Source organism: Thamnophis sirtalis, unplaced genomic scaffold (assembly GCF_051295495.1).
Source record: "Thamnophis sirtalis isolate CommonGarterSnake01/CBP01778 unplaced genomic scaffold, rThaSir2_p1.2 scaffold_8, whole genome shotgun sequence".
NCBI lineage: Eukaryota > Metazoa > Chordata > Lepidosauria > Squamata > Natricidae > Thamnophis > Thamnophis sirtalis.
The window spans coordinates 30091811-30116142 of record NW_028261388.1 but is presented as its reverse complement, the minus strand read 5'-3'; the positions used below and the strand labels follow the sequence as shown (position 1 = coordinate 30116142).

General features: G+C 39.9%; 2 protein-coding genes across 2 annotated transcripts; both read left to right on the top strand.

The window, feature by feature from the left end:
* The first annotated feature begins 15625 nt into the window (after window positions 1-15625).
* On the top strand, window positions 15626-16582 carry LOC106550089 (olfactory receptor 51G2-like). Its single transcript, XM_014067882.2, has one exon. The coding sequence runs from the start codon at window positions 15626-15628 to the stop codon at window positions 16580-16582; it is 957 nt and encodes a 318-aa protein (XP_013923357.2).
* Window positions 16583-22588: 6006 nt separating this feature from the next.
* LOC106550090 (olfactory receptor 51H1-like) lies at window positions 22589-23549 on the top strand. The gene is given in 2 exon segments (XM_014067883.2): window positions 22589-23524; window positions 23526-23549. Coding segments are annotated over 2 exon segments (960 nt in total).
* The last annotated feature ends 783 nt before the right edge of the window (window positions 23550-24332 follow it).

The window sequence follows — 24332 nt, the reverse complement described above, 5'->3', positions numbered from 1 at the left end:
TAATAGTAAAATCTATCCAAACTAAACTTAAACACAAAAAGTAGAAAACAGTAGAAAATCAAATGAAAAAGCAAAAAGAAAGACGAGAGAGAAGGCGGAGACAAATAAAAATGAAAAAGAGGAAAAGAAATATATAAAGAAATGACTTCCAAACTTCAGTTGGAAAAATTAGCATTGTTTCACTCTCCCCCTTTAAGGTTACAAACATTTGTCTCTTCATCCCATATCCCATGTTTTATCTATAAACAAATCCATAAAAGATCATATTTTCAGTCCTAGTGTCAGAAGAATGTCCATAAAAGTGTTTCCAGAACTAATAACATCTATTTTAATCTTGATGAAATAAACCAACATTATATTTCTTCCTTTTAGTTCTAACAGTCTTAATTAAAAATTGTCTTAAGATTCAATTTCTCTTTGATTTTTTGTCCCAAAGCTTTAACAAACCTTTTTTATAAATCCAAGAAGAAAAAATTATCCACTTTACTCTCTTGGTTTATCTTTTGTATTTTCCATTTGCATTTTAAAACCTCAGTCAGATTATTTTGTAAATCCAATGAAATATCCTCTTCTATGTCATTCTCTTGGCCTATGAGTTACAAATCCACTTTCAAAATAATCTCTATCTTGTCAGATAATTCCCCCAAACAATGACTAAAATGAAGATGGCAGAAAAGAGAGCATAGTAGGCATGGGGCTGTGGTAATTCAAGTCTGCTATTCTGCCAATTCCATTATGATGAAGGAGAGGTGCAAAACAGTGATATCTATTTAAAAGTCTGTATGAAATCACTCACTCACTCTCACTCTCACACACACACAAAACATAATACCAACACAATAATTTCTTTAATGATAGATTAAATTCCAGAATGTTCAAACATGATAGCTCAGTCTCCATTGACTATAACAGCTTCCATCTTTTCATTGAATTTTTGCTGAACATTTTGAAAATAGAGAATGAGGGACAGTGAGGACTTGGTTTTATAAAAATTCATTTTATTTATTGTTTCATAGTTTTGTAAATTACAGATATGTTAAGTTTCATAAAACCATAATCTTGGAATTCTTCTAAATACTTGAGTGCTTTCAAAGGCTGAAGGACAGAAAAGTTGTATTTTCCAGATACCGTATTTTTCAGAGTATAAGACACACCTTTTTCCCTCAAAAAAGAGGCTGAAAATCTGGGTGCATCTTATACACTAAATACAGCATTTTTTGCCTCCCAAAACCCCACCCCCTTCACCAAAATGGCCATGCATAGACTTTAGGAGGCTTCCAGAGTGCTCCTGGGGGCTGGGGAGGGTAAAAATGAGCAAATATGGGGAGTTTTTTGCTCAATTTTTCTCCTCCAGCCCCTTGGAGCACTCCATAAGCCTCCTAAAAGCTATTCATGCCCATTTTCTGGGGGGAAAATGGGTCCGTTTTCATGAGTGCAAAAACTTTTTTTAAAATTTGCCTCTTCAAAATCTTGGTGAGCCTTATATCCAGTGCATCTTATACTCCACAAATACGGTAATTTACTACCTGTTTGATAGGCCATTCATGAAGAATTCTATCATTCCTTTACCTAGGCTTTGGAACACCCAATTTTGAAACCTTTTTGCCACAATTATTAGGCAATCACTGCTGTTTTAAGTGAATCCAGTTTCCCTCATTGACTTTGCTTGTTGGAAGTTGGCTGGAAAGGTTGCAAATGGTGATCATTGTGTGATTCCACACAATCATAAATATGCTTGCAAATGCTGGTTGCAAGGCACCCAAATTTTGATGATGTCATTGTGGTGGGGATGCTATGAAGATGATGAGGTCTGGTTGTCACTTTTTTCAGTGCCTTTGTAACTTTGAATAGACGTTAAATGAATAGCAATAGCACTTAGACATATATACTGCTTTACAGTACTTTCTAGCCCTTTCTAAGTGGTTTACAGAGTCAGCATATTGCCCCCAATAATCTGTGTCCTCATTTTACCAACCTCAGAAGGATGGAAGGCTGAGTCAACCTTGAGCCGATGAGAATTGAAATGCCAAACTGCTGGCAGCCGGCAGTCAGCAGAAGTAGCCTGCAGTACTCCATTCTAATCACTGTGCCACCATGGCTCTTATAGAATAGTTGGACATCAAGGACTACCTGAATACAGAAGCTCTGCAAAAGGCAAATTCCATGCTAGGAATCATTCCTTCCTTCCTCGGATTCCTAAGCATCTCAATAAAGTTATTAAAAGTTTCAAAGAAATCAGACATCTTTTATATATTATGAACTGTAAGTTCAAGGCAGCATTCAGCAGGAGGTGCATAGCAGGACATTCAAAAGTTCTTGTTCCCAATCAATTAATGATTATTTTCTGGAAATATTCAATTTAGCTTTGATCATTTTCTAAATGAATTTAGTTGCTATTCTTAATTATTTAGCTGCAATAATGAAGAGAGTGATAAGATTGCGTCCTCCAATTTAGCATCTGAAAGCTATGACGGCAGGCTGGCCATGCCCCTGGCCCAGTTCCCCAGTTGCCCTGCCATTGCCGACATGGTTTTTAGTCATTTTATAATGTTCTGTGCATGAGCAGAAGAATTTCCAGGCAACCGTACATGCGCAAGCAATGCATGGTGTGCATTTTGTGGGAGTAGCTTGGTGGTCATGTGACTAGATGGGCATGGCCAACTTGGAAAATGTAGTGAAACTCACTTAATGATGCTCTTGCTTAGCAACCCAAATTTTGGGCTCAGTTATGGTCATAAGTTCTTTCTTTCTTTCTTTCTTTCTTTCTTTCTTTCTTTCATCTCTCTCTCCCACTTCCTTTCTCTTTCTTTTTTCTTTTTTCTTTCTTTCTTTCTCTCCCATTCTCTTTTTTCTTTCTTTCTTTCTTTCTTTCTTTCTTTCTTTCTTTCTTTCTTTCTTTCTTTCTTCTTTCTTTCTCTTTCACTTTCTGTTTCTCTGTCTCTCTCTCTCTGTTTCTGTGTGTCTGTCTCTCCCTTCCTTACTCCCTCCCCCTCCCTATCTCTGTGTGTCTGTCGTCTCTCTCTCTGATTCTCTCACTCCCTCTCTGTCTGTCTCTCTCTCTCTATTTGTGCCTCTCTCTCTCTCTATGTCTCTGTCTGTCTGTCTCTCTCACTCTCTGTCTCACACACACAGACACACACATACTGTGGTCACCTTGTTAAGTGTTCCAATCACATTTTAAACACTCAACAACTGGCCTGCATTTATGGTTTTTTGCAGCATTCTGCAGTAATAGGACCAAAATATATGGTTAAAAGTACCTGGCAGCGGCGTTTTTCCCTGGGGGGTTCCGCAGAACATCCCAAGACCAATGCCACCACATCTGCCCTCTTTGGGGACAAGTCCTCTTCAGAAGGACAAGGCCCCACTGTTACTCTCACATTCCTCATTTTTCGGCCATGGCCTCACACCATGGAAAACATAGGCGCATGCACACCCGCACAATTACCGCCCAGAGCAGGACCAAAGCCCCTCTCCCAACTGGTACTTCCTTTCTCGGAGGGCTTTGGAGGGAAGCTTCTGCAGAAGCCTGGGTGAGTGAAAACAAGTTCCTGCCATTACAAAGTCTCCGAGGCTGTAATTGTACGAGCTGTGTGCGTGCACCTATGTTTTCCATGGGGTGGAGCCGCGGCAAGGCTCTCCGCAGCCAGTGATGACTCCAGAGCCTATCCAGGAAGACAAGGAATGTGAGGGGACTCCGCCCCTCCCACAGATGGGCTTTGGAGTTATCGCCGGCCACGCAGCACCTCACCATGCCTCCACGCCATGGAAAACATAGGCTCGCGGGCACAGCCCATACAATTACAGCCTTGGAGACTTTGTAACAGGGAACTTGTTCTCACTCACTCGGGATTCTGCAGAAACTTCCCTCCGAAGCCCTCCAATGGGGGAAGGGCCAGTTGGGAGAGGGGCTTTGGTCCTGCTCGGGGCTGTAATTATGCGGGTGTGCATGTGCCTATGTTTTCCATGTTGTGGGGCTGCAGCCAGAAGAAGAGGAACGCAAGAGGACCAGCGAGGCCCCGTTCTTCTGAAGAGGACCTTTCCCCAAAGAGGGCAGATGTGGTGGCATCAGTCTTGGGATGTTTTGCAGAGCCCCCCAGGGAAAAACACTGTGGGGGATGGCTTCTTAACCAGGCAGCTGTCAGAGAGAAGAGGGCAGCACGCGCCCGTGGGCTTTTCCTCCCTCTGCATGGATTTCCCACCCCCTATTGGTAACGAGGCGGCTGTTGATGGAGCAAGAATGGTGCAGACAGGCGGGGCAAGTGAGCGGTAACTGGGTGGGCAGGGGGAGCGATCAAGGGGGAAGGCCATAGGAGGGAGCGTTCCGATACGCGGCCTCCTGAAGAACGGGTACTGGAAGACATGTTAAATTTGACCAACCGGTACACTTGTACCAGGGCATACCCCCTGAAACCCACCCCTGATGTGCATATGCAATTTTCTAGAATGAAGTTTTGAGGCTTGAAAACCAAGCTGACCATGGGACATCGCTAAAAATCTCTTTAGCAAATAACACTTCTCAAAATTGGTGGATTTTTGTCAGATGAAACCAAGAAAGGCAAAGGGAATTATTCTATTAAAATATCCTTTTTGACAACATCATTGTATCTTTTAAGTTAAATCTCTGCATACCTTTTTATAAGTGAAAATTATGAGTTGTTCTTCCATGGAGTCAGACATTATTTCTAATGATAATTACATTAATGCACCCAGATTGCATTGTGCTCCCAAAGCAACCATAAAAACTTCCAGAACTGCAGCGATACTTTTAAACATCTGGACATTAGTACATTTTGCATATATTATGATGCAGAAGATATAAAGTTTCTGATTATGGTATTTCTTTCTGCAAAGCTATTTATACTGTAATGTCTAGAAACTGCTACAATCTATTATCCTTTCAATTTGTTGAAATCGCAATTTGGTAATTAAATAAATGTTAAGATTTATTGGCATCTGTGTATGATTTTATAATCTAAAATGGTTTATCAAAACTGCAATCTGCAAAAAAACTGCAAACAATACAACCATATCAACAACATTATTTTCCTCATTATTCTATATGAACTCCAAATCAATTACAATCCTAACTTCCTAATTACAAGTTTTAGTTACAATTTTCAACTTTTTAACTCTCAGCTTTTCCTGAAAGCAGAATATCAGTCTGGCTAACAAACGTCAAAGAAACTGTCTTTAGTGCAAGAATAACTACTGAATGACATTGTTTGTGGCCATGTTTTCAGGTATATATATACTTTTTCTGGTTTCAGATACAATGAAAAACCTTCATGATTTTTAGAATCTCTTTCTTGAATAATTGTGACAATAGAGAGAGAGTGATTCCCCCCCCCTCCCGTGTTTAGCTGAGAGAAGCAAATAAAAGCTCACTAACTGGCCCAGACTTTCTCTGTATTTTATTTCTTTATCTTTCACTCTCATTTTATCTTTTACTTCATTCCCAGCCTGTTTATTTCCTCTCCAGATTCTTATACCCACTTCTTTCCACCACCATCATTCCTTTTCATAGATCTTCCTTAAAATGAAGAAGTGGAAGTTTCTACTCAGAATATTCACTTTTCAAAACATGATTCTTTCAAACAGGCAATTATTTTTTTTGCTGCATTGAAAAATATAGTTTCAGGATAAAACTACCTCAGTATTATCTGTGCCCCTTTGTCACTAGTTAAGTAAAACACATGCATCTTTTTATTTTTTTTAAAAAAATAATTCCAGATATTTACTTCTAGAAAAATGAAAACATTTTTTTAAAAAGTCAATATTTTCCTTAATTAAGAAAGGCAGAATATTGAGTGAGAAAATGAATCTGTTCTTATGCCTATATTCTTTATGGGTGCATCCACTGAGTATTTTTTAAAATTCTCCCTTGTAGATAGACTGGCTTTATTTTAATCATATTTTTGTCCCAAGCTTCTTAACATTTGAAAATGCCTAGAGGCAGCATGCTAAAATAAGAATAACTTAGCATTAAAATGCAAAAAAACATTAAAACCATGACTTACCCTTTTTGGTCTGATTATGCTGTGAAAGAATGAAGAGAATATGGTAGATTCATGGGGCTCTGGAACCATAAGTCACAGGGAGGTGAAACTTTACCCTTCCTCCAGAAGCATAGCAAGAGTGTAAGAAAACAGGCACCATCCATGTTGCTTCCAAGCTATTTCACAATTTTATAGATAGTATTTACAGAATGGGATCTCTCTGGATCTGATTTTATACCCCCAAATTTCCAATCAGCTTTCTGAAGATCTCTATAAACCACCACCAACCAGGCTGCTCATATCTCTGTCCTTGGTGCTGATAGCATGCTGTAAACTGGCCGCTCTCCAAACAACTCCCATGTGATTCTGGTTATACCTATAATCTCTTTCTTTTAACTTTACAATATAAGCCTCTCTTACATATTGCTTGCATTCTCAACCAGTCCCCCTTCCTCAGATATTTTTTAAAACTGACTGTCTAGTGTCTTTGTTAATGCATGCATAAAGCAGTTGTCTTTAAAACCTATTAACTGGGATGTCTACTGAATACAAATTCACAATAACACATTTTCCTAAGGAAACACTGTAATAAAAAAAAAAAGGTTAGGCCTGTGAACAAAACATTTGCTTTGCTTTTCACAGACCACAATTTAAAATGGTGTTGAGATATGGGCAGATTTGAATCAAATTCAGATGTTTAATTCTGGTAAGTTTTGAATCAGTTCTTCACATTTTCTGGTTTAATCCAAATGATTTTTCCCCTGGCATTTTAAAAGAGACCAGTGATTTTTCAAAGAAAAAGATTCACTAGAAGCAATTCTGTCCTTTTAAAATCATAATTAATTTTAATACAATTGGAATTAAACAACTGAAACACATTTAAAATTTGAATACATTTAAAGCTTTCTCAAAATTGGAATGTTACAAGTAGTTGTATAGTTTGACACAGCTGTGTAACATTTTCTATACACAATACACATATTTTTACTGGTAAAATACATGTAGCCAACGTGCAGAAAAGTATTTCAGAGGGAGTACAAACTTTAAGGCAAAAGAATGCTGTCTTTTAAACAAATATTTGTTTATTGCATTAAGACAGAGACAAGAAAATTCTTATTGCCTGGTACTGGCCCATAGCCCATTGGGAACTGGGCCACAAAAGTGGTAGATGAACATGCAAGCATGCAAAGCTCCATTTGTGCAAATGGTGGATGCATGCATGAAACAATCTCTCCCCCGCCAACCACTGCCACCAGTGCTGGTCTGCAGTGTTGGGAAAGTTAGGGACCGCTGCCTTAGTAGTGTTTTATACCATTGTCCATGGTAGCCTTTTCGATTGCCTGTAAGGAACAGGCATATTGGTCTACTGTCTCCTAAATGCACAACTGGTGATTAAGGGGATGAGAAGTTGGTTTACTGGCTATTCCCTTGTAGAGGTCCAAAGTTAGGTCTTTTTCCTCTGCTGTTTAATAACTAAATGGTACTGGTGGTTATGATACACAGTGCTGTCTAATTTTTATTTATTTTCATTATATTTTTGTGGATCGTGTATGCTTGTAAACAGAAAGCCAATCCTATCTACCTAGAACTATTCCCATCAAAAGTATGATAAATTAGGAATGTAAACAAAATGCAATAATACAAAGACAAAATTATAATTTGGTGGCAATATTTGTAATCCACATTCACATAAAAATAAATGGCAGAAATAGGAGTAAAGGCCAGACTTCTTATCTCTTTAGAGTTGTCCCCTCAAGGATAATGAACAAAATGAACAGCATGGTTAGAATTTTTAATTGCCTGGGTTGTATCTGCTCTGTGACTTAATAGGAACTTTAGCTGTCAGTGTTGCCACTCAGTTTCCCTTAGCTTAAATAATAAAAATGGAACAGACAATTGAATTCTTAATATGAGTTGCTTGGAGCTGAGTCTGTAGTCCAATCCTCCCCCAGAACATTCTTCTCCATGCCAAAGGAAGAAAGGAAATACTGAATGTTTCATTCTGCTTTTTTGTAGGAAGTATTTTTTTTTTAAAAAAAAAATGATGTCCTGATCAAGATCTGGGAAGACAGTCCTGGAAAATCTCCAGCTTATTAAAAAACGTGATTCAAGATCTGATCAAAAGTTTGGAGATTTTCAATTAGCTTTTTGTGATGACAGATGTGCTATTACCCTTTCAAAATTACAAGTAAACAATAAAATGAAATTGCAATTATGTTTAAAATCTTACTTTAGCTTTTCTTTGCTTTATAGGCTGGGAAGGTTGTAAACATGAGGATTGGTCCAAAGTTTTTTTTATTACCGCCATAACTGCAAACAGGCACTAAATGAGGCAGTGGCTAAATGAGGACTATCTGCATTATCTACAGTGTGTGCTTCATTCTATTAGACTGCATGCAATTTAAAGCAAATAAAAAAGGAAGAATCTTGTAAATATGGGATGATTACTGCAGTAGTGAAAAATTGTTCCACTGAAAATATTTAATGTCTATAATTGCAGAAGTAATAATGTAGATCTAGCATTATATATTAAAAAGAAATGTCAAAATTGGGATTCTCAACAGTGCTATTCTATTTCAGTAACAGATGGAACAGTTGAGATAAAAAGTGATTTGGTCACTTGTCCTTGGTGAAGCAAAAAGTTCCAGAATTAAGAACAAGATTCAATTCATTCTATAAGGAGAATAGCCAAAGATTAAGGTTGTTTTTTTCCAAGCACTCTGCCTTCTTTGCCTACTAAAACATTTGTATGATTAAACTATAGTTGGCTTGGCATTTTCATTGTAAATGGAATATTTGCTTTTACTGCCTCTGGAGTATATTTACTAAAAACTATGTGTTGTGACTCGGCTGGAGCCTTGGGAGCTGTTATCAGACTCTGACAGCGAGGGGGCTTTTGAGTCATGTTTGGAAGAGGAGGAGGGTTCTGGACAGGGGTCTGCCTCCGAGCAGGGCTCAGAGTGACTTGTTGGTCCCCAGGTAATGGCTGAGCCTTGGGCCAGTGGGGAGAACATAAGAGAGACTGAGCCTTGGAGCAGTGGGGAGGAGACAAGAGAGGCTGAGCAAGAACCCTTCTGTGAGTGTTTTCAGGATGCATGTAGGAGACGAGCTGACCGACATAAGGCACAACGGAGGACTCCAAGGAGGTGATTGCAACCAGATGTGCCTCATTAGAGGCTTCCCTTAGGGATAAAAGGACTGGTGGTGCCACGCCCTGCTCGCAGAGATCAACGTTCCTTGATCCTGGAGTGTGGTTTCTTTGCTGTGCACTTCGAAAAGTGGTTTGACTTCTGTAACCCTGATTTGTAGAGACTTTGGGAAGAAGGGCTTTGCTTCCGTTTGGATTCTTCTTGTATTTACCATAAGAAAGATTTATGTTTGAGTCCGTTTATCTTGGCAGAGACTTTAATTAGTTTAGTTTGGCTCGCAGCCATTTTGAAACTGAGAACTGATAAAGAGAATTCCCTTTCCTTTTATTTGCCTGTCGTCTGTTAACAAGTGAAGGAGGGGGGAACAGAACAGATTGACTTCTGCTGGACAAACCTCTATTTCATTTAATATGGAGCAATTACAGGCTGCAAATACGCTACTCGCGCAGCAAATGGCTGTCCTGACGGACCAAATGGTTCAAATGCAGAGGTTGGTGCACCTCCAACAGACACGGAGAAAGTGCCCAGTAGCCATGCCAGAGAAATTTGATGGCAACCAGGACATGTTTGCAGCATTCTTGGGACAATGCCAGATGTTTATTAGCCTGAGGGCAGAGGACTTTCCTACCGACCGGGCAAAGGTAGGATTTCTGATTAGTTTGCTCTCAGGCACAGCTGGCTGGTGGGCCACACCCTTGCTCAGTCAGTCTAGCCCCTTGCTGGATGACTTCCAAGGGTTCTGTCAACACTTTCGGATGATGTTTGAGGATTCCATCAAGAGAGAAACAGCAACTAGGCGACTGAAGGCATTAAGGCAGGGTCGTGGCTCTTTGCAGGAGTACATAAGCGAATTCCGGCTGCTGAGTCAGGACTCAGCATGGAATGAACCAGCGCTTATGGACACCTTTCAGGATGGCTTATCCGATGAGTTACAAGATGAGCTGGCGAGGGTGGACAGGCCACCGACGTTCGACTCGTTAGTTCATTTGTGCGGCCACCCCGCAACAACAGAATTCTGTGTTGGGAAACGAGCGGGCCCCGATCTAAGGGAGACCTTGGGTTGGGCAAAAACAGACACTGAGATAAGTGGACCGCCACGGCACCTGATTCTAGCAGCGCACATCTTCTTGTCCGGTAGTCAGCAGGGTATTCCGGTGCATGCCATAGTGGATTCCGGGGCTACCATGAATTTTATGGATATGGCGTTTGCTACAGCACATAATGTCCCTTTGTGTCCAGTGGAACTGTCGATGCGGGTCGAAACTATAGATGGTTGGTTGCTTTTGTCTGGACCTGACACGACGGCCACGCAACCCTTGCGTTTGGCCCTTGGGAAGCACGAGGAGGCCATCCAATTCTATGTGGCGTCGGGCTTGCATTTTCCCTTGGTCTTAGGGTTGGCTTGGCTGTGGACGCACGACCTTCAGATCTATTGGTTGCAAAATTTGATCATGTTTCCGTCCTTGCAATGCGTCGACCACATCCAGCAGGTTTGTGCGACCCAGTTATCCGGCCCGGCCAAGGTGGAGGTGCCCCCAGATTTGGTGGAGTTCGCGGATGTATTCAGTGAACAGGAGGTGGATCAACTACCACCGCATCGGCCTTATGACTGCCCCATCAACCTGGTACCAGATGCGAAGCTCCCTACGGGGTGGTTATACTCCATGTCTGAGCCGGAGTTGGCTGCATTGCGGGACTTCCTTGATAAAAACCTTGCCCGAGGGTTTATCAGGCCTTCGTCTTCACTCTTGTCTGCCCTGGTTTTGTTCATGAAAAAGAAGACCGGGGATCTGAGACTCTGTTGCGACTACCGGCGCTTGAATGCCATCATGATGCGGAACCGGTACCCGTTGCCTTTAATTTCGGAATTATTGGAGCGTCTAAGGGAGTTTCTGACTATGAGACATAAACTGAACCAACGTCAGATTCGGTGGTCTTTGTTCTTTGCCCGGTTCAATTTTAAGGTGACGTACATTTCTAGTGGATTGAATCGAAGGGCGGATGCCTTGTCTAGAAAACCCGAATATTCTGACCCTGCGGACTTGCTTCCACCCAGGACTGTGTTACCCGCCCAATCGCTCGCTGCAGTTCAGGAACCCGTGGATGTCCGGTCGCTGATAAGGAGGCACAGCGGAATGATCAGTGGGTGACTCAACTGATGGGGGAGATAGGGCCGGATTCCCCAGGGACTTTTGAGGATGAACTTTGGAAATATAGGAACTGGCTCTATGTGCCCGCAGGACCAGTCCGTGGCCTGATTCTTTCTCAGTGTCATGATACCGCACTTAAAGGTACAAAGTTCTTGTGCAGAAAACTGAAGCCACTGTAATGTTTGGGCTTGGAAGATATGTGCACGTTATCAGTGTTTCTAATATTATCCTGGGCACAATGGAAGTTGCTGGTACTTACTATACTTATAAAGCCCTGAATAATTCTGGAACTTGATGTGTAAGAAGTTCATGGACAGGTCCATTGGTGATTTTGGCAACAATGTGAAAGTGGATTTTTAAAGATTTCTTAGTTTAGCATACAATCATGCTAGTCCCTAGATTTCAACATCCAAGTATTAAGCAGGTTCAACCTATTAACCTTGTGAGCCAAAACAAAATACTGGTATTGCCATAGGCTGATAGATTTTATAGAAAGCAAGTTGGTTATGGATTTAAATGGGTAAAGTAAATATTTTGTGTTAGGTCCTTTCTAGCTGAATGTGATCTTGTAACTCTGTCACAACCATATCCTTAGTGTCATCATGAAATGTTTGCTTCACAAAAGCAGCAGAATTGCTTGCTACTGATTTTTTTCTTGAACAATTGTTGTTCCTTTACCTTCTGTAAATATACTAAGATGATTGCTTACACAAAACTTGTTTTCAGCTCTAATCTCAAGATATACTAATTAATCTTAATTGATTAACAATTACTATTTTCCCTATTACTTTTTTTCTGCATACATAAAAAGTTTTTTTCTCAGTATACTTTTTTCTTAAAAGCTTGTCAAAAAAGTTAATTCCTTTGTACTATACAGTGGTGGAAACATTTACCGTAGATGGTGGAATTAATGTTCTTAAAATGGCTCACAATATGCTAGAATAGTGTCATGTTTTGTAATTAATGTACAATTTACAGGCTTCAAGTAGCAGATATGACACTATGCATTGTCAGGGAATAATGGACGCTGCCAAAATACAACTTGTATGAATTTAATTGTTTACCAAAATACTCATCGGGTCCAACAACTTAGCTATTTTTTAGATCAGTTGATATAAACAAATAGTTGCTACTTGTAAAGAAATTGCTTTGTAAATCAAGTATGTTTTGGATACAACAAGGTCGCAGGCCATATACTCCATGTCTATAGACCTATTCCATGTCTAAGGAATGGCAGTAAATGAGAAGGATTTTTGAATTTTTTTTAAGCAAGTCAGTACAGATCATCAGCCTGGGTATTAAATCAGTAGCTTGAAAATATATTTCCTAAACATTTTCACAGTTTTATTTTCATAATTTGATCCTGCTACTTCTCTGGGGATGGGATATAGCTGATGTTGATGCATTTTGGATAACAGAAAGAATACCAAAAATAAGTCAATATCCGTTTTATTGTCTATAGTATTAGCAAGGCTGATAGTGTCAACCATGTTGAGCTCTGGAATGTTCTTAGAAAAATGAGAATCCCAGAACATCTCATTGTTCTCGTGTAAAGTTTACACACAGGATAAGAAACCACCATCCAGCTGGAAAGAAGCAGGACAGAACGATTGGTCAAGAAGTGTGGTAAGTCTATATTCTCTCCCTTTGTTAATTCAACCTATATGCAGAATATATATATCAAAAGAAGCTGGACTGGAAGATGAATGTAGTTTAAAATTGGAGGGGAAAAATCAATAATATGTATTATGCTGATTAATTGAAAATACAAATAACCTGCAAGCTATACCTGTAATAAAAGTCAACGGCATAGGGAAAGTGGGATTATAATTTATTTGAAAGATGGTAATCAGTATAGTAATCAATTTTAGAATTGACAATAAAGACATTGAAGTGATGGATGAATTCTATCTCTTGGGATCAATTATCAACACTAACTGAAGTAGCAATTAAGAAATACACTACAAACTTGTGTTTCATAGGATAACAATAAAGGCATGGGAAAAGATATTCAAATTAACCTGTCAGTGTGATGCCTGCCTTGTTTATGGTTGCCTGCTGCATTTTTAGGACCATTTTTCCAAGCTGGGAGGAATACTATGCCAAAGAACTTCATCTTTCCAGGAATGAAGTTGAAATGATATGTCCTCACCCTTCATTTCTTGTGAGTATTTGTGTTTGGAGAAGAACACATTCTGACTTGGGAGGGAGGGTTGCAGGAGTCATCCTACCAATTTTATCTGACTTTGAAAACAATTTTCCTGGCTTCCTAAATATTTGGATAGGAGACCCTTTCCCCCTCCCCTCCATACCCAAGGAAGCCCAGGATATAGACTAGGCCTGCATGCTTGAAGAAATGAATGACAAGGAGTCCCAAAGATGTTTTTTTCAAGAGGCAACTGGACTTTCTGGTGTTTCTTTCAAGACGTTTCTCTTCTCATCCAAGAAGCTTCTTCAGCTCTGACTGGATAGTCGGGAATGGAAGGATTTATACTCCTTGTAGATAGCTGGTCATTTGCAATTTTTTTAGTTAGTCATTGAGACTACCTGGAGGTTTATCTGTGTCGTCAGGGTCACCTGAGTGATGCAAATGGGTGTGGAGCTCCAGATGACCTTAATGACTCACTAAAATAATGCAAATGACCAGCTGTCTGCAAAGTGTATAAATTCTTCCATTTCCCACCATCCAGTCAGAGCTGAAGAAACTTCTTGGATGAGATATGAAACATCTTCAAAGAAAAACCAGAAAGTCCAGTTGTCCCTTGAAAGGGCATCTTTGGGACAAGCTTGACCTGAATGACTGAGAATTGTCCTATATTTATAATTGTTTTTACACTTCTATTTTTATTGTATTGTAAGCCAGCCAGAGTTGCTCTTGATAGTGAGCTGGCATCAGTATTTGCTTTTCAGACTGCTGGGCATAAATCTGATTAATAGCTGGGTTCCCTGGAATTCTAACTACCACTGAAGATGTTACCTAGTTGGATAATGAAAACAGCTCTTTAGGAAAACAAGCAAGCTCAAGTGCACCAAGGGATCTACAGTTCGACCCAAGCTACATATTTTCTCACTGTTGATCCCGGGAATTCTTTAGAGACAACATGGGCAAAGAACATTGCCTTGAGTAGCTCCCAGAGGCAGTTTTCTCCGATATAAGCAGCCAACATCTCCCTCATATAAAAACTCTTGCTTGGTGGATATTGCAGGGTCTTTTCTTGGACCAGGGAGGAGTTGTCTGGGCTGATGATCTCTACATGGAAGGATGAACTGCTGCAATACTGAAAAGAATAAAAAACAGTACAGATCAGAAAAGATGTGAAAAAGGACCACCCAGCTAATTTGAGTCCCCAGGTCTAATAAAGGACATTCTTCCTATGGGATACTAAAGGAACTGCCTGAAGAGCTGTTGGAAACTTACAGAACGACTGGAGAACTAAGGAGGTACTCTTTTTTTTCTTCTATTGAATTGTGTCTAATCCTGGACAAATCTTTGCCATTTTCTTGGCAAGATTTCCAAAGTGGTTTGTCATTGTCTTGTTCCTGAGGCTGAGAGTGGGGACCAGATCAAGAGGCTCCAGATGGCTTTGTGCCTAAGAACTAGAATTTATAGTCTTCAATTTCTAGCTGTGCCTTCACCAGAATGCCAAACTGACTCTGAAGGAGATACTAGAAGAGACCAAATGTTCCTCTCATCCAGAAAAAGGAAAAAAGAGTGATCCTCAAAACTATTGATCCCAATCTTGACCCACTATTATCTTTTAATCTTAAATTGCAATTAACAAAAGTCATTTACCTTCATTTTATTATATAATTGTTCTCCTTTTAAAAATTTAAATTGTTATTGCATAGTTGTGAAGGGTAATACATTCACTGTACATAAAATATGGTACATTTTGGAAAAAAACTGTAAGTTTGAGAAAATAGGTTTCGTGTAGCTTTTGCAGCCTCCCAGAGTCACTGGAAGTCAGGTAATATAAAAATGTAATAAATCAATTGATTATGTGCCCTCAAGTTGCTGTTTGACTCTTAGCAACTCCATTTGATTTCCATAGATTTTCTCCACAATGATCTGTCCCCAGCCCCTTTGTATCTCAGTTGATCTCCCTTGTTGATGGTCATCTTCTTCTCTTTCCTTCCATGTTTCCCAGTATTATAATCTTCTCCAGAGAGTTGAGTCTTTTTATAGTGTGTTCAAATTAATATATTTGATGTAAGGATCTTTGAGTTGATCATTTAACACATGACTTCTTTTCTTTCTTTCTTTTTCTTTCTTCTTTTTTTACAGCACACATCAAAGACTACAGGAGATATGGCTTGGGGGAGCATTATGACATCCTCTAATAAAACTGACAGCTCCCCAATTTTCCTCCTGACAGGCTTTCCTGGATTAGAAAAACACCACTTCTGGATTTCCCTTCCTATCTGCTCCATGTACCTAGTAGCCATTACAGGGAACTGCGCCATCCTCTTTGTCCTCAAGACAGATCAAACACTCCATGAGCCCATGTACTATTTCCTTTCTTTGCTAGCCCTCTCAGACCTGGGCTTATCTTTTGCTTCTTTGCCCACGATGCTAAGTGTCTTGTGGTTCAATCACCGTATGATCTATTTTGATGCCTGCTTGGTCCAGATGTACTTCATTCATACTTTCTCCATTGTTGAGTCTGGTATTCTACTCTCTATGGCCTTTGATCGCTTGGTGGCCATCTGGAACCCTCTGAGATACACAAGCCTTTTGACCTATGAGATGGTCATCAAGATTGGAGTGGGAGTGACTCTTCGAGCTGCTTTACTTGTGTTCCCAACCTCCTTTCTCCTAAAGCGTCTGGAGTATGGAAGGATGAATGTCCTCTCTTATTCCTTCTGCTTGCACCAGGATATTCTGAAGGTAGTGCTCTCAGACAGAAGAATCAGCAGCATCTATGGCTTGATGGTAGTGGTGTCTTCTATGGTTCTTGACTCTGTGTTGCTTGTTTTGTCATATGTTATGATCCTCAAAACCGTGTTAAGTATTGCCTCTAAGGCAGAGCGTCTCCGGGCGTTGAATACCTGCATCTCCCATATCTGTGCTGTCATAACCTTCTATACACCAATGATTGGACTCTCCATGATCCATCGATATGGGAAAAATGCTTCCCCGGTTGTTCACATCCTCATGGCCAATGTCTATCTTTTAGTACCACCCCTTATGAACCCCATTGTGTACAGTATAAAAACCAAACAAATTCGGATGAGAATCTTTAAAAGTCTACTGAAAAGTAAAGAGTCAACTATGACCTCTTAGAATTAGCTTCTTGTGCCAGAGATCTGAGAACATATTAAGACATCTTTAAATAGAGAGTTGTCCTGAAGAAAATTGACTCAGGTACTGTCCTGAGTTGGATTATGGTTATTACCACAGAACCTTGATCCATTGCACCTGAAATTTACTCAATAGATGCCCAAATGAAGGTCCTATTGATTAATTCTTCTTTCCTCTCTAAAGGAGAATCAGTTTCTCTTGGTCTCATGCCGTATGTGATCTGCCTCCATTAGAAAAATCTTGGCCAATTTTTCATCTAAGATGCAGGTTCTCCTGCAGAGAATAATAGCAGAATCCTTGAAGACCAATACGAGACCCTTTGCCCATGAACTTCAAGGACGCAGCCACATGGAACAGATGCATGCATTCTCTACATATAAAGAATGGCTGTATCATTTAGTCTGATATTTCTAGGTATCCTTCTACAATATTGTCTGTCAGATTCCTGGCAGACGATATGACCTCCCCAAACAGACTATATATGTCTTCTTTGGAAGAATCACAGCTCAGTGAAAGGCAGATTTTGACTTATTAAAGAGAGACCATCCCTTGATTTCCATCTTACAGATTCAAGCTTGCGTGAGCCAGTGTATGAGCTCAGGTCAGTCAAAGGCAACCTAGCAAGGAACTGCCACTACTTTGCCCACCATGATCTGGATATTTTGATTTAATTCCCATGAAATCTACTGTCAGACCTGGAAGCCATCTTTTACATTGCGCCTTCAGGCCTGCCACATTTTCTGCTGTGGGAAAATAGGAGGGAGGATTATATGGAGTATGGATGATATAGTCTAAATAATGGATGGTGCCTGATTGGATCATGTGATGGACATGCGGGTGCTGGGCAGAGACTTGAACTTTCATTTGAATAGGGAAAACCTGGAAACTTTCACATTCAGGTTTTCCCAGATGTACCAATATGACATCACTAATAAAATGGAACTTTGAGGAAACTCATGCCTCAGTCTTCTTTTGTTGGGAGTGTTTCTTGGAACCCTGAAATCTACCTGCTTTCCAAACCATTCTTCATCAATTCTATCATTCACTCTATATCTAAGAGTGGTATCTGGATCACTTGTAGTGACTGTGAATAGGTGGTACTTGGATCAATAATAGTAACTGTGACAGGGATCTTGGCGCCCTAGTGGACAATCACTTAATTATGAGCCAGCAGTGTCTGGCAGCTGCCAAAAAAATTAAGGCAGTCCTAGGCTACATTAACAGAGGGTAGAATTAACATCATGTGAAGTATTATTACCCCTTTATAATGCCTTGGTAAAACCACACTTGAAATATTGCATCCAGTTTTGGCTGTCATGATAGAAAAAAGATGCATAGACTCTAGAAGGGGTGAAGAGAAGAGCAACAAAGATGATTAGTAGACCGGAAGTAAAACATATGAAGAACAGTTTTAGAAATTGGGTTTGTCTAGTCTAGTGAAAAAAAGGACTAGGAGAGACATGATAATATTCCAATATTTGAGGGGCTGGCATAACGAAGAATGTGCCAATCTATTTTCCAAAGCACCAGAAGGCAAGATAAGAAACAACGTATGGAAACTAATCAAGGAGCGAAGCAACCTAGAATTAAAAAGAAATTTCCTAGGACTGACATGAACAGTGTTCCAATATCTGACGGGCTGCCACAAAGAGGGTGTGTGTGTGTCTATTTTCCAAAGCACCTGAAGGCAGGATAAGAAGCACTGGATGGAAACTGATCAAGGAGAGAACCAACTTAGAACTAAGGAGAAATTTCCTAACTATGAGAACAGTTAGCCAGTAGAATTACTTGCCTTCAGAAGTTGTGTGTGCTCCAGTACTGGAGGATTTTAAAAAGAAACTGGACAGCCACTGGTCTGGAATAGTATAGAACAGTAATGGCTAACCCTTTTGTTGTTGTGTGCTGAAAGCGCATGCCCGTGCCCACATCCATAGTGCAATGCGCATGGGCTCCCCATTCCCCAATGCATGTGCATATGATCCCCTGTTCCCTTATTATTCCCATATTATCAGCAAAAATGGACCATGGGAGTGCCGCACCCTTCACATCCCATTTCGGGCCTAGCAGGCTTCCCTGCAGCCTCCTGGGAGCAAAAACAGGCCAAGTGGGAGGACAAGAGGCACCCCCTGCCTCCCACCCCCTGCGCATGCATACACGTCTCCCACAAGTGCCCTGCTCCTGCACATGCATGGCAGAGACTGCCGGCGGGGGGAGCGTGCACATGTGTGGTGGAACGGAGCTGGGGTGATGGTACGCGTACCTGCAGAGAGAGCTCTGCATGCCAAGTGTGGCAAGCGTGCCATAGGTTCGCTATCACAGGTATAGGATCTCCTGCTTGAGCATGGGGTTGAACTATAAGACCTCTAAGGTCGGTTTCAGCTCTGTTATTCTGTGCTGTTCAAATGATGGGCTTTTTCTAAGGTAGGATCACTCTTCCCTTCTTCCCTAAGAATTATGCTATCCCAATGTTTGTTGAATATCACATGCTTTTGGATCTATCTACTTGTGGGTAGCCATTATGGAAATATTTAGCAAAGTATTTTTGCTTTATAGTATTTATATTGTTTCTGTCCTATGGCTTTACCCAAAAAGAGTTCTTTTGGAGTGTGGTGAATTACAAATCTTGTTAATTAAAATATATAAGTATAAACTCCAACGCTGAGCAAATCACTCCATCCAGAATTCCAGGGGGCCTGAACTCCCAAAAGAAGTCTGGACTCTAGGAGATGAACTGTCACCACCCTTTTAGTCATTCCCTGCAGGGATTAAGTCTGCATCCCTTGAAACAGGACTCTATATACTACATTCTTAGTGAGGCGCTTTCTTATATTTATTGCAAACCATCAGGAGTCTTATTGAGCTGGCTATATACTTGTAGAGAAGTAAATAAATAATATTTCTCCAAGACCCTGCTGAGTCTCTAAAGAGTTAACCTAGGAAGTGAGTCTCCTGGACTTTTATCAGGGGAAGAACAAAGTTTGGGCACAAGATGTCCCGTGAGAGTTTCTTTCAAAGGAGATACTTGTTTATAAGCATGTTTGGACCAGATGCTGGGACTTTTTCCTGGCCATTTTGGAGTGGAAGGGTCTGAAAAGCAGAAGGATTCTGCTGCTTTGGTGAAGATAGGATGGACTCACCGCTTACTATTTCAACAGTGAGATTTTCAGCTCTCTTTCTGTTAACATCTAGGATCCTTGTCTGTTGAGCTTATGGAGTACGGTGTGATACTTATGGGGCTGCTCATCATTTTGTATCCAATTTGAGGGTTATAGTTAGCAGTTTTTAAGATTTTAATGTTTACCATTTTTTTCTCCAGTGGGAGTTATTGCCATGCATTATCTCAATCTGTTAGATTGAAGCTGCATGTAAATGCAGCAAATAAATAAATACTGATTTGCAGATGACCCAAAGTTCAGAAAGGTTTCCAAATATTAGAGGAGATGAGAAAGAAAGGCATGGAAATATCTAAGCTAGCTAAGACTGTGGGGCTGAAATCTATAAGATGCAATTGAACAAGGAGAATATCAAGTTGTATTCGTTTATTATAAACAACTTATATGGCTGCTCATTGTAATCAGTGGAATCCTGTATGGCAAACAGAATGAAAAAAAAAACACAATGGAATCAATTATAAAAGCCTAATCAATGTCCCCTTGAACATTTATTTAAAAGAAAACAAAGACACATATGGTGGTTCCACTAACATCCCAGCACTATCGGGGACATAAAGTCTTCAGGACCCTCCAGAAGGCCATAGAGTCAGAGGTGAAGTTGTTCTCTACAGCAGGTGCCACAAAAGGGAAGATTCACTTCTAGGTCCCACTCATTGATTCTCAAGAAGAATCTAGAGCATGCCTACCTCTATCTACAAATTAATTGGGATAGGCAGAAATCAGAAGAAATCTGACCCAACACCCTGGGGGGGGGGGGTTAAAAATAACAACTTCATGAACTGCATTCAGAATCCCATTGGAAATCAGGACAAGTCACATATCAGTGTTTTAATATGAGTTGTGTTGTGTGCCCAAAACTGCATATGTGACTACACTGTAGACCAGCTGAAGCTTCCAAATGTTCTTAATGGGGAGCCCCATGTAGAGCATTGAGTTTTGCATCTGGATAGGAAAAATGGAAACACATGATTAGGATGGGAATCCCTGTCTTGGCAACAGCCCATGTGAAGGAGCTCTCATTGTCCTGGTTTAGCCAAAGTTAATCAAAACCAAATAATATGAAACAACTATTAAAACATCTAATGAAGATAGATTTCATACCATAAAAAGTCATTGTTCCTCTCTACTCTGTGCTGGTCAGATTGCACTTGGAGTCCTGTATCACTGCCCTTTTTCAAAAGTGGTGTCCAGGACAGTGATAGATCACATTCAGAGCAGGACCAGCAACAAAAAGGAAGGTCACTGGAAAAATTAGCAAAAATGTTTAAAGACAAGTCAGTGAGATGTTGGAAATGTCAACAAGCAATAGGTTCATATTATCACGTGTGGTGGACATGTGCAGAAGCAAGGAATTATTGGACTAAAATAAGAACACGGCTAGAGAAAATGTTACAAAAAATATAATTTCAACCAGAGACATTTTTATTGGGTATTCTCCCAGAGAAACACAAGAGAGAAGATACTTATTTGATTATACATGTAACTACAGCAGCGAGAATTGCATTTGCCCAAAATTGGAAATCAAATAAGCTACCAACAGATGAAGAGATAATAAAAAAAATTAGACTGTGCAGAGATGACCAGGTTGACTTTGAAAATAAAGGATAAAGAGGAATTGGTGTACTTCAAGACATGGGGAAGATTTTATGACTTTCTAGAGAAAGAAATCTAGAAAAGAAAGTAAGGGGAAGATACAGAACCCAGACGATACACTATTAAATGCAAAGGGGGGGAAGAGGGGGAAAACAGAAAAGAAAGTACTAAATGTACAAGTATATATTCAAGAGTGAGATATAAAGGTGGGAGCATAGTTAGGATAGATTAACGAAGGAAAGGGAATACATTATACTAAACTATATTTGGGTTTGCGGAAATACCATCCCAAGAAAACATAAATTGAGATTTGAAAGGACACCTATGAAAACATAAAAAGAAAGGGAGAGGGAAGAGGACAAGAGGAAGAAGAGGGAAGGAAGAAAGAGGTAAGGAGAGGAGGGTGGAAGGGAGAGAAACAGAAGGAGAGAGGGTAGGAAGGGGATGAGGAAGTGTAGGAGTAGGGGATAGGTAAGGGAAGAAGGAAGGGGAAGGAGAGAAGGAAGGAAGAAACTGGAGAAGGGAGGGAGGGAGAAAAGAAAGGGAAAATAAAGTGGTGTTAAAACAGGTGGATGGGATGGTAAATAAAGCAACCCAAGCTGTATATTATAACCTTTTAAATGGAATAATAAATGTATAAGAATGACAAATGTAAAGAAGAAGAATAACTATGTGAATGTATACCTGTAATTGTATGTAAAAGAATATAAAAAGACTTTTCAAACGAAAAAGGAGGGTCTGCAAACCAACTCCTATGAAGAGCAACTAATGGATGTGGTATATTTAATCTACAGAGAAAATGACTGAGGGGAGATGTGATAGGAGTCTTCAGATATAAGATTGATACCTAGCTAAAAAAGGAAGTCTTTAAATTCAGGATCCAAACTCAAAGCCATCAGGAATTTTAAAACACTGAAATTTCTAGGCTGTTCATAATGCCAAGAATTGATAAAAGGAATAGGACTACATTTTAGAAAGAGGAAAGAACAGTGATGATCTGAAGGATGAAAGCTGAACAAATTATCAGGCTGATCCCCATTCTTTAAATTTGTTTTTTATCTCTAACCAACTAGCCTATCTGAGTAAACCAAAACACTCACCAGCTTAGAATGACAATAATTTCCAAAATATATAACAGCACAAGAATCTCTTTATTCATCTCTATGACTCTCTAGTTATGACTGTATCAGATGTTCCCATAGGAAGCACGTCAGCTGTCAAGATGTTCGATAACAGCAGTCTGAACCTGAGAACCTTTGTCTTTTCTGGCATTCCTGGGATGGAGGAGAAGAATGCTTTGATGGCCTTTCTTCTGTTTGTGCTCTGTGTCTTCATATTGCTTGGAAACAGCCTCATTCTTTTTGTCATTAAAACTGACCAAAGTCTTCATGAACCCATGTATATCTTCCTTTCCATCCTAGCCTGCTCAGATCTGGGTCTCTCCATGTCCACCTTACCAACTATGCTGAAAGTTTACTGGTGTAACTGGAAGGAAATCACATTTAATGCTTGTCTCACCCAAATGTTTTTCATCCATGCCTTTCAATGGTTGGAGTCTGGCGTTCTGGTGGCAATGGCTTTTGACCGTGTGGTTGCAATCCGTGAGCCACTAAGATACAGAACACTCTTCCCAAACACTGTTGTTGCAAAAATAGGAATTACTGCTGCTGTTAGATGTATTTGTGTCTGTTTCCCCGCTCCCTTTCTGATTAAACATCTACCCTTCTGCAGATCCAATATACTTTCTTACTCCTACTGTTTTCATCCTGATGTAATGAAGTTATCCTGTGTAGATATAAAAGTTAATATCTTGTATGGTTTGATTGTGATGATTTTTACATTGGGATTTGATGTTGCCTTCATTCTTGTGTCCTACATCATGATTTTGAAAACTGTTTTAGGTATTGCATCCCATCAAGAACGTCTCAAGGCTCTCAACACTTGTATTTCTCACATTTGTGCCATCCTCATCTTTTATGCCCCAATCATCAGTATCTGTTTGCTACAGCGATATGGGAAACACCTTTCCCCCCTTGTGCACGTGGTGATGGCCAATGCCTACATTGTGGTCCCACCTCTCCTTAACCCCATTGTGTATAGCATAAAGACCCAACAGATTCGGCAGAGAATATACAAAATTTTTCCAAGGAAGCAAACCAGGATTTGATGGTAGAAAATTCTGAAAATAAGAAAAAAGGATTTGTATTTTATTGAAATAAAGTGCTTCCGTTCCTAGAAAAGGATATGGAAACTCATCTCTCATAACCAGCATTTCTTTCCTACATAAAAAACTGATTGACAATCCTCCTCACATCACCCTTCCAGATAGCATCTTTGTGTGTGGAGGCGCCATTAATGATAGTTCTGTACTTGAAATGCTAATTCCACTGTACAACAATCTGTTTCTTTCTCTATGCTTGAACATCAACATCAGAGGTAGGCAGATGTCTTAGACTACCTTTTCTATAAACCTTGAAAATTTGCAATGCTGGCTGAAATTTGTAGGAATTATGGTGTACCTGGTTGCCTGCCAATGGGAAAGGTCATCTTGAAGTTTCTGGTGAGAGACTGTTAGGTAAGCTCCCCATTGGGAGAGCGAGTACGTTCAGTGAAGCATTGTGAGAGTTGTGTTGGAGAACACACAAACCAGCATACAGAGACACTGCAGTTTAAATAGGCTTTTACTTTCATAGAAATAGAGATATCAGAGTCCATCAAACAGTCCAAGTCATACATGGATAAGGCAGTCAGTCATCAATATCTTTCAGTTAAAGGATAATCCAAATAACATAGTCCAGTATCATATAATCAGATTATACATTATAAAGCAAGCTGTCACTTGTAGATAACAGAATGAATAATATTTCTTAATAGTAAAAAACAACATAATAACATCAAAAACAGAAGGAGCATGATTAGCCAATGGGTTTTACAGACATAGTATAAAGAAACAAAAGACGATCATT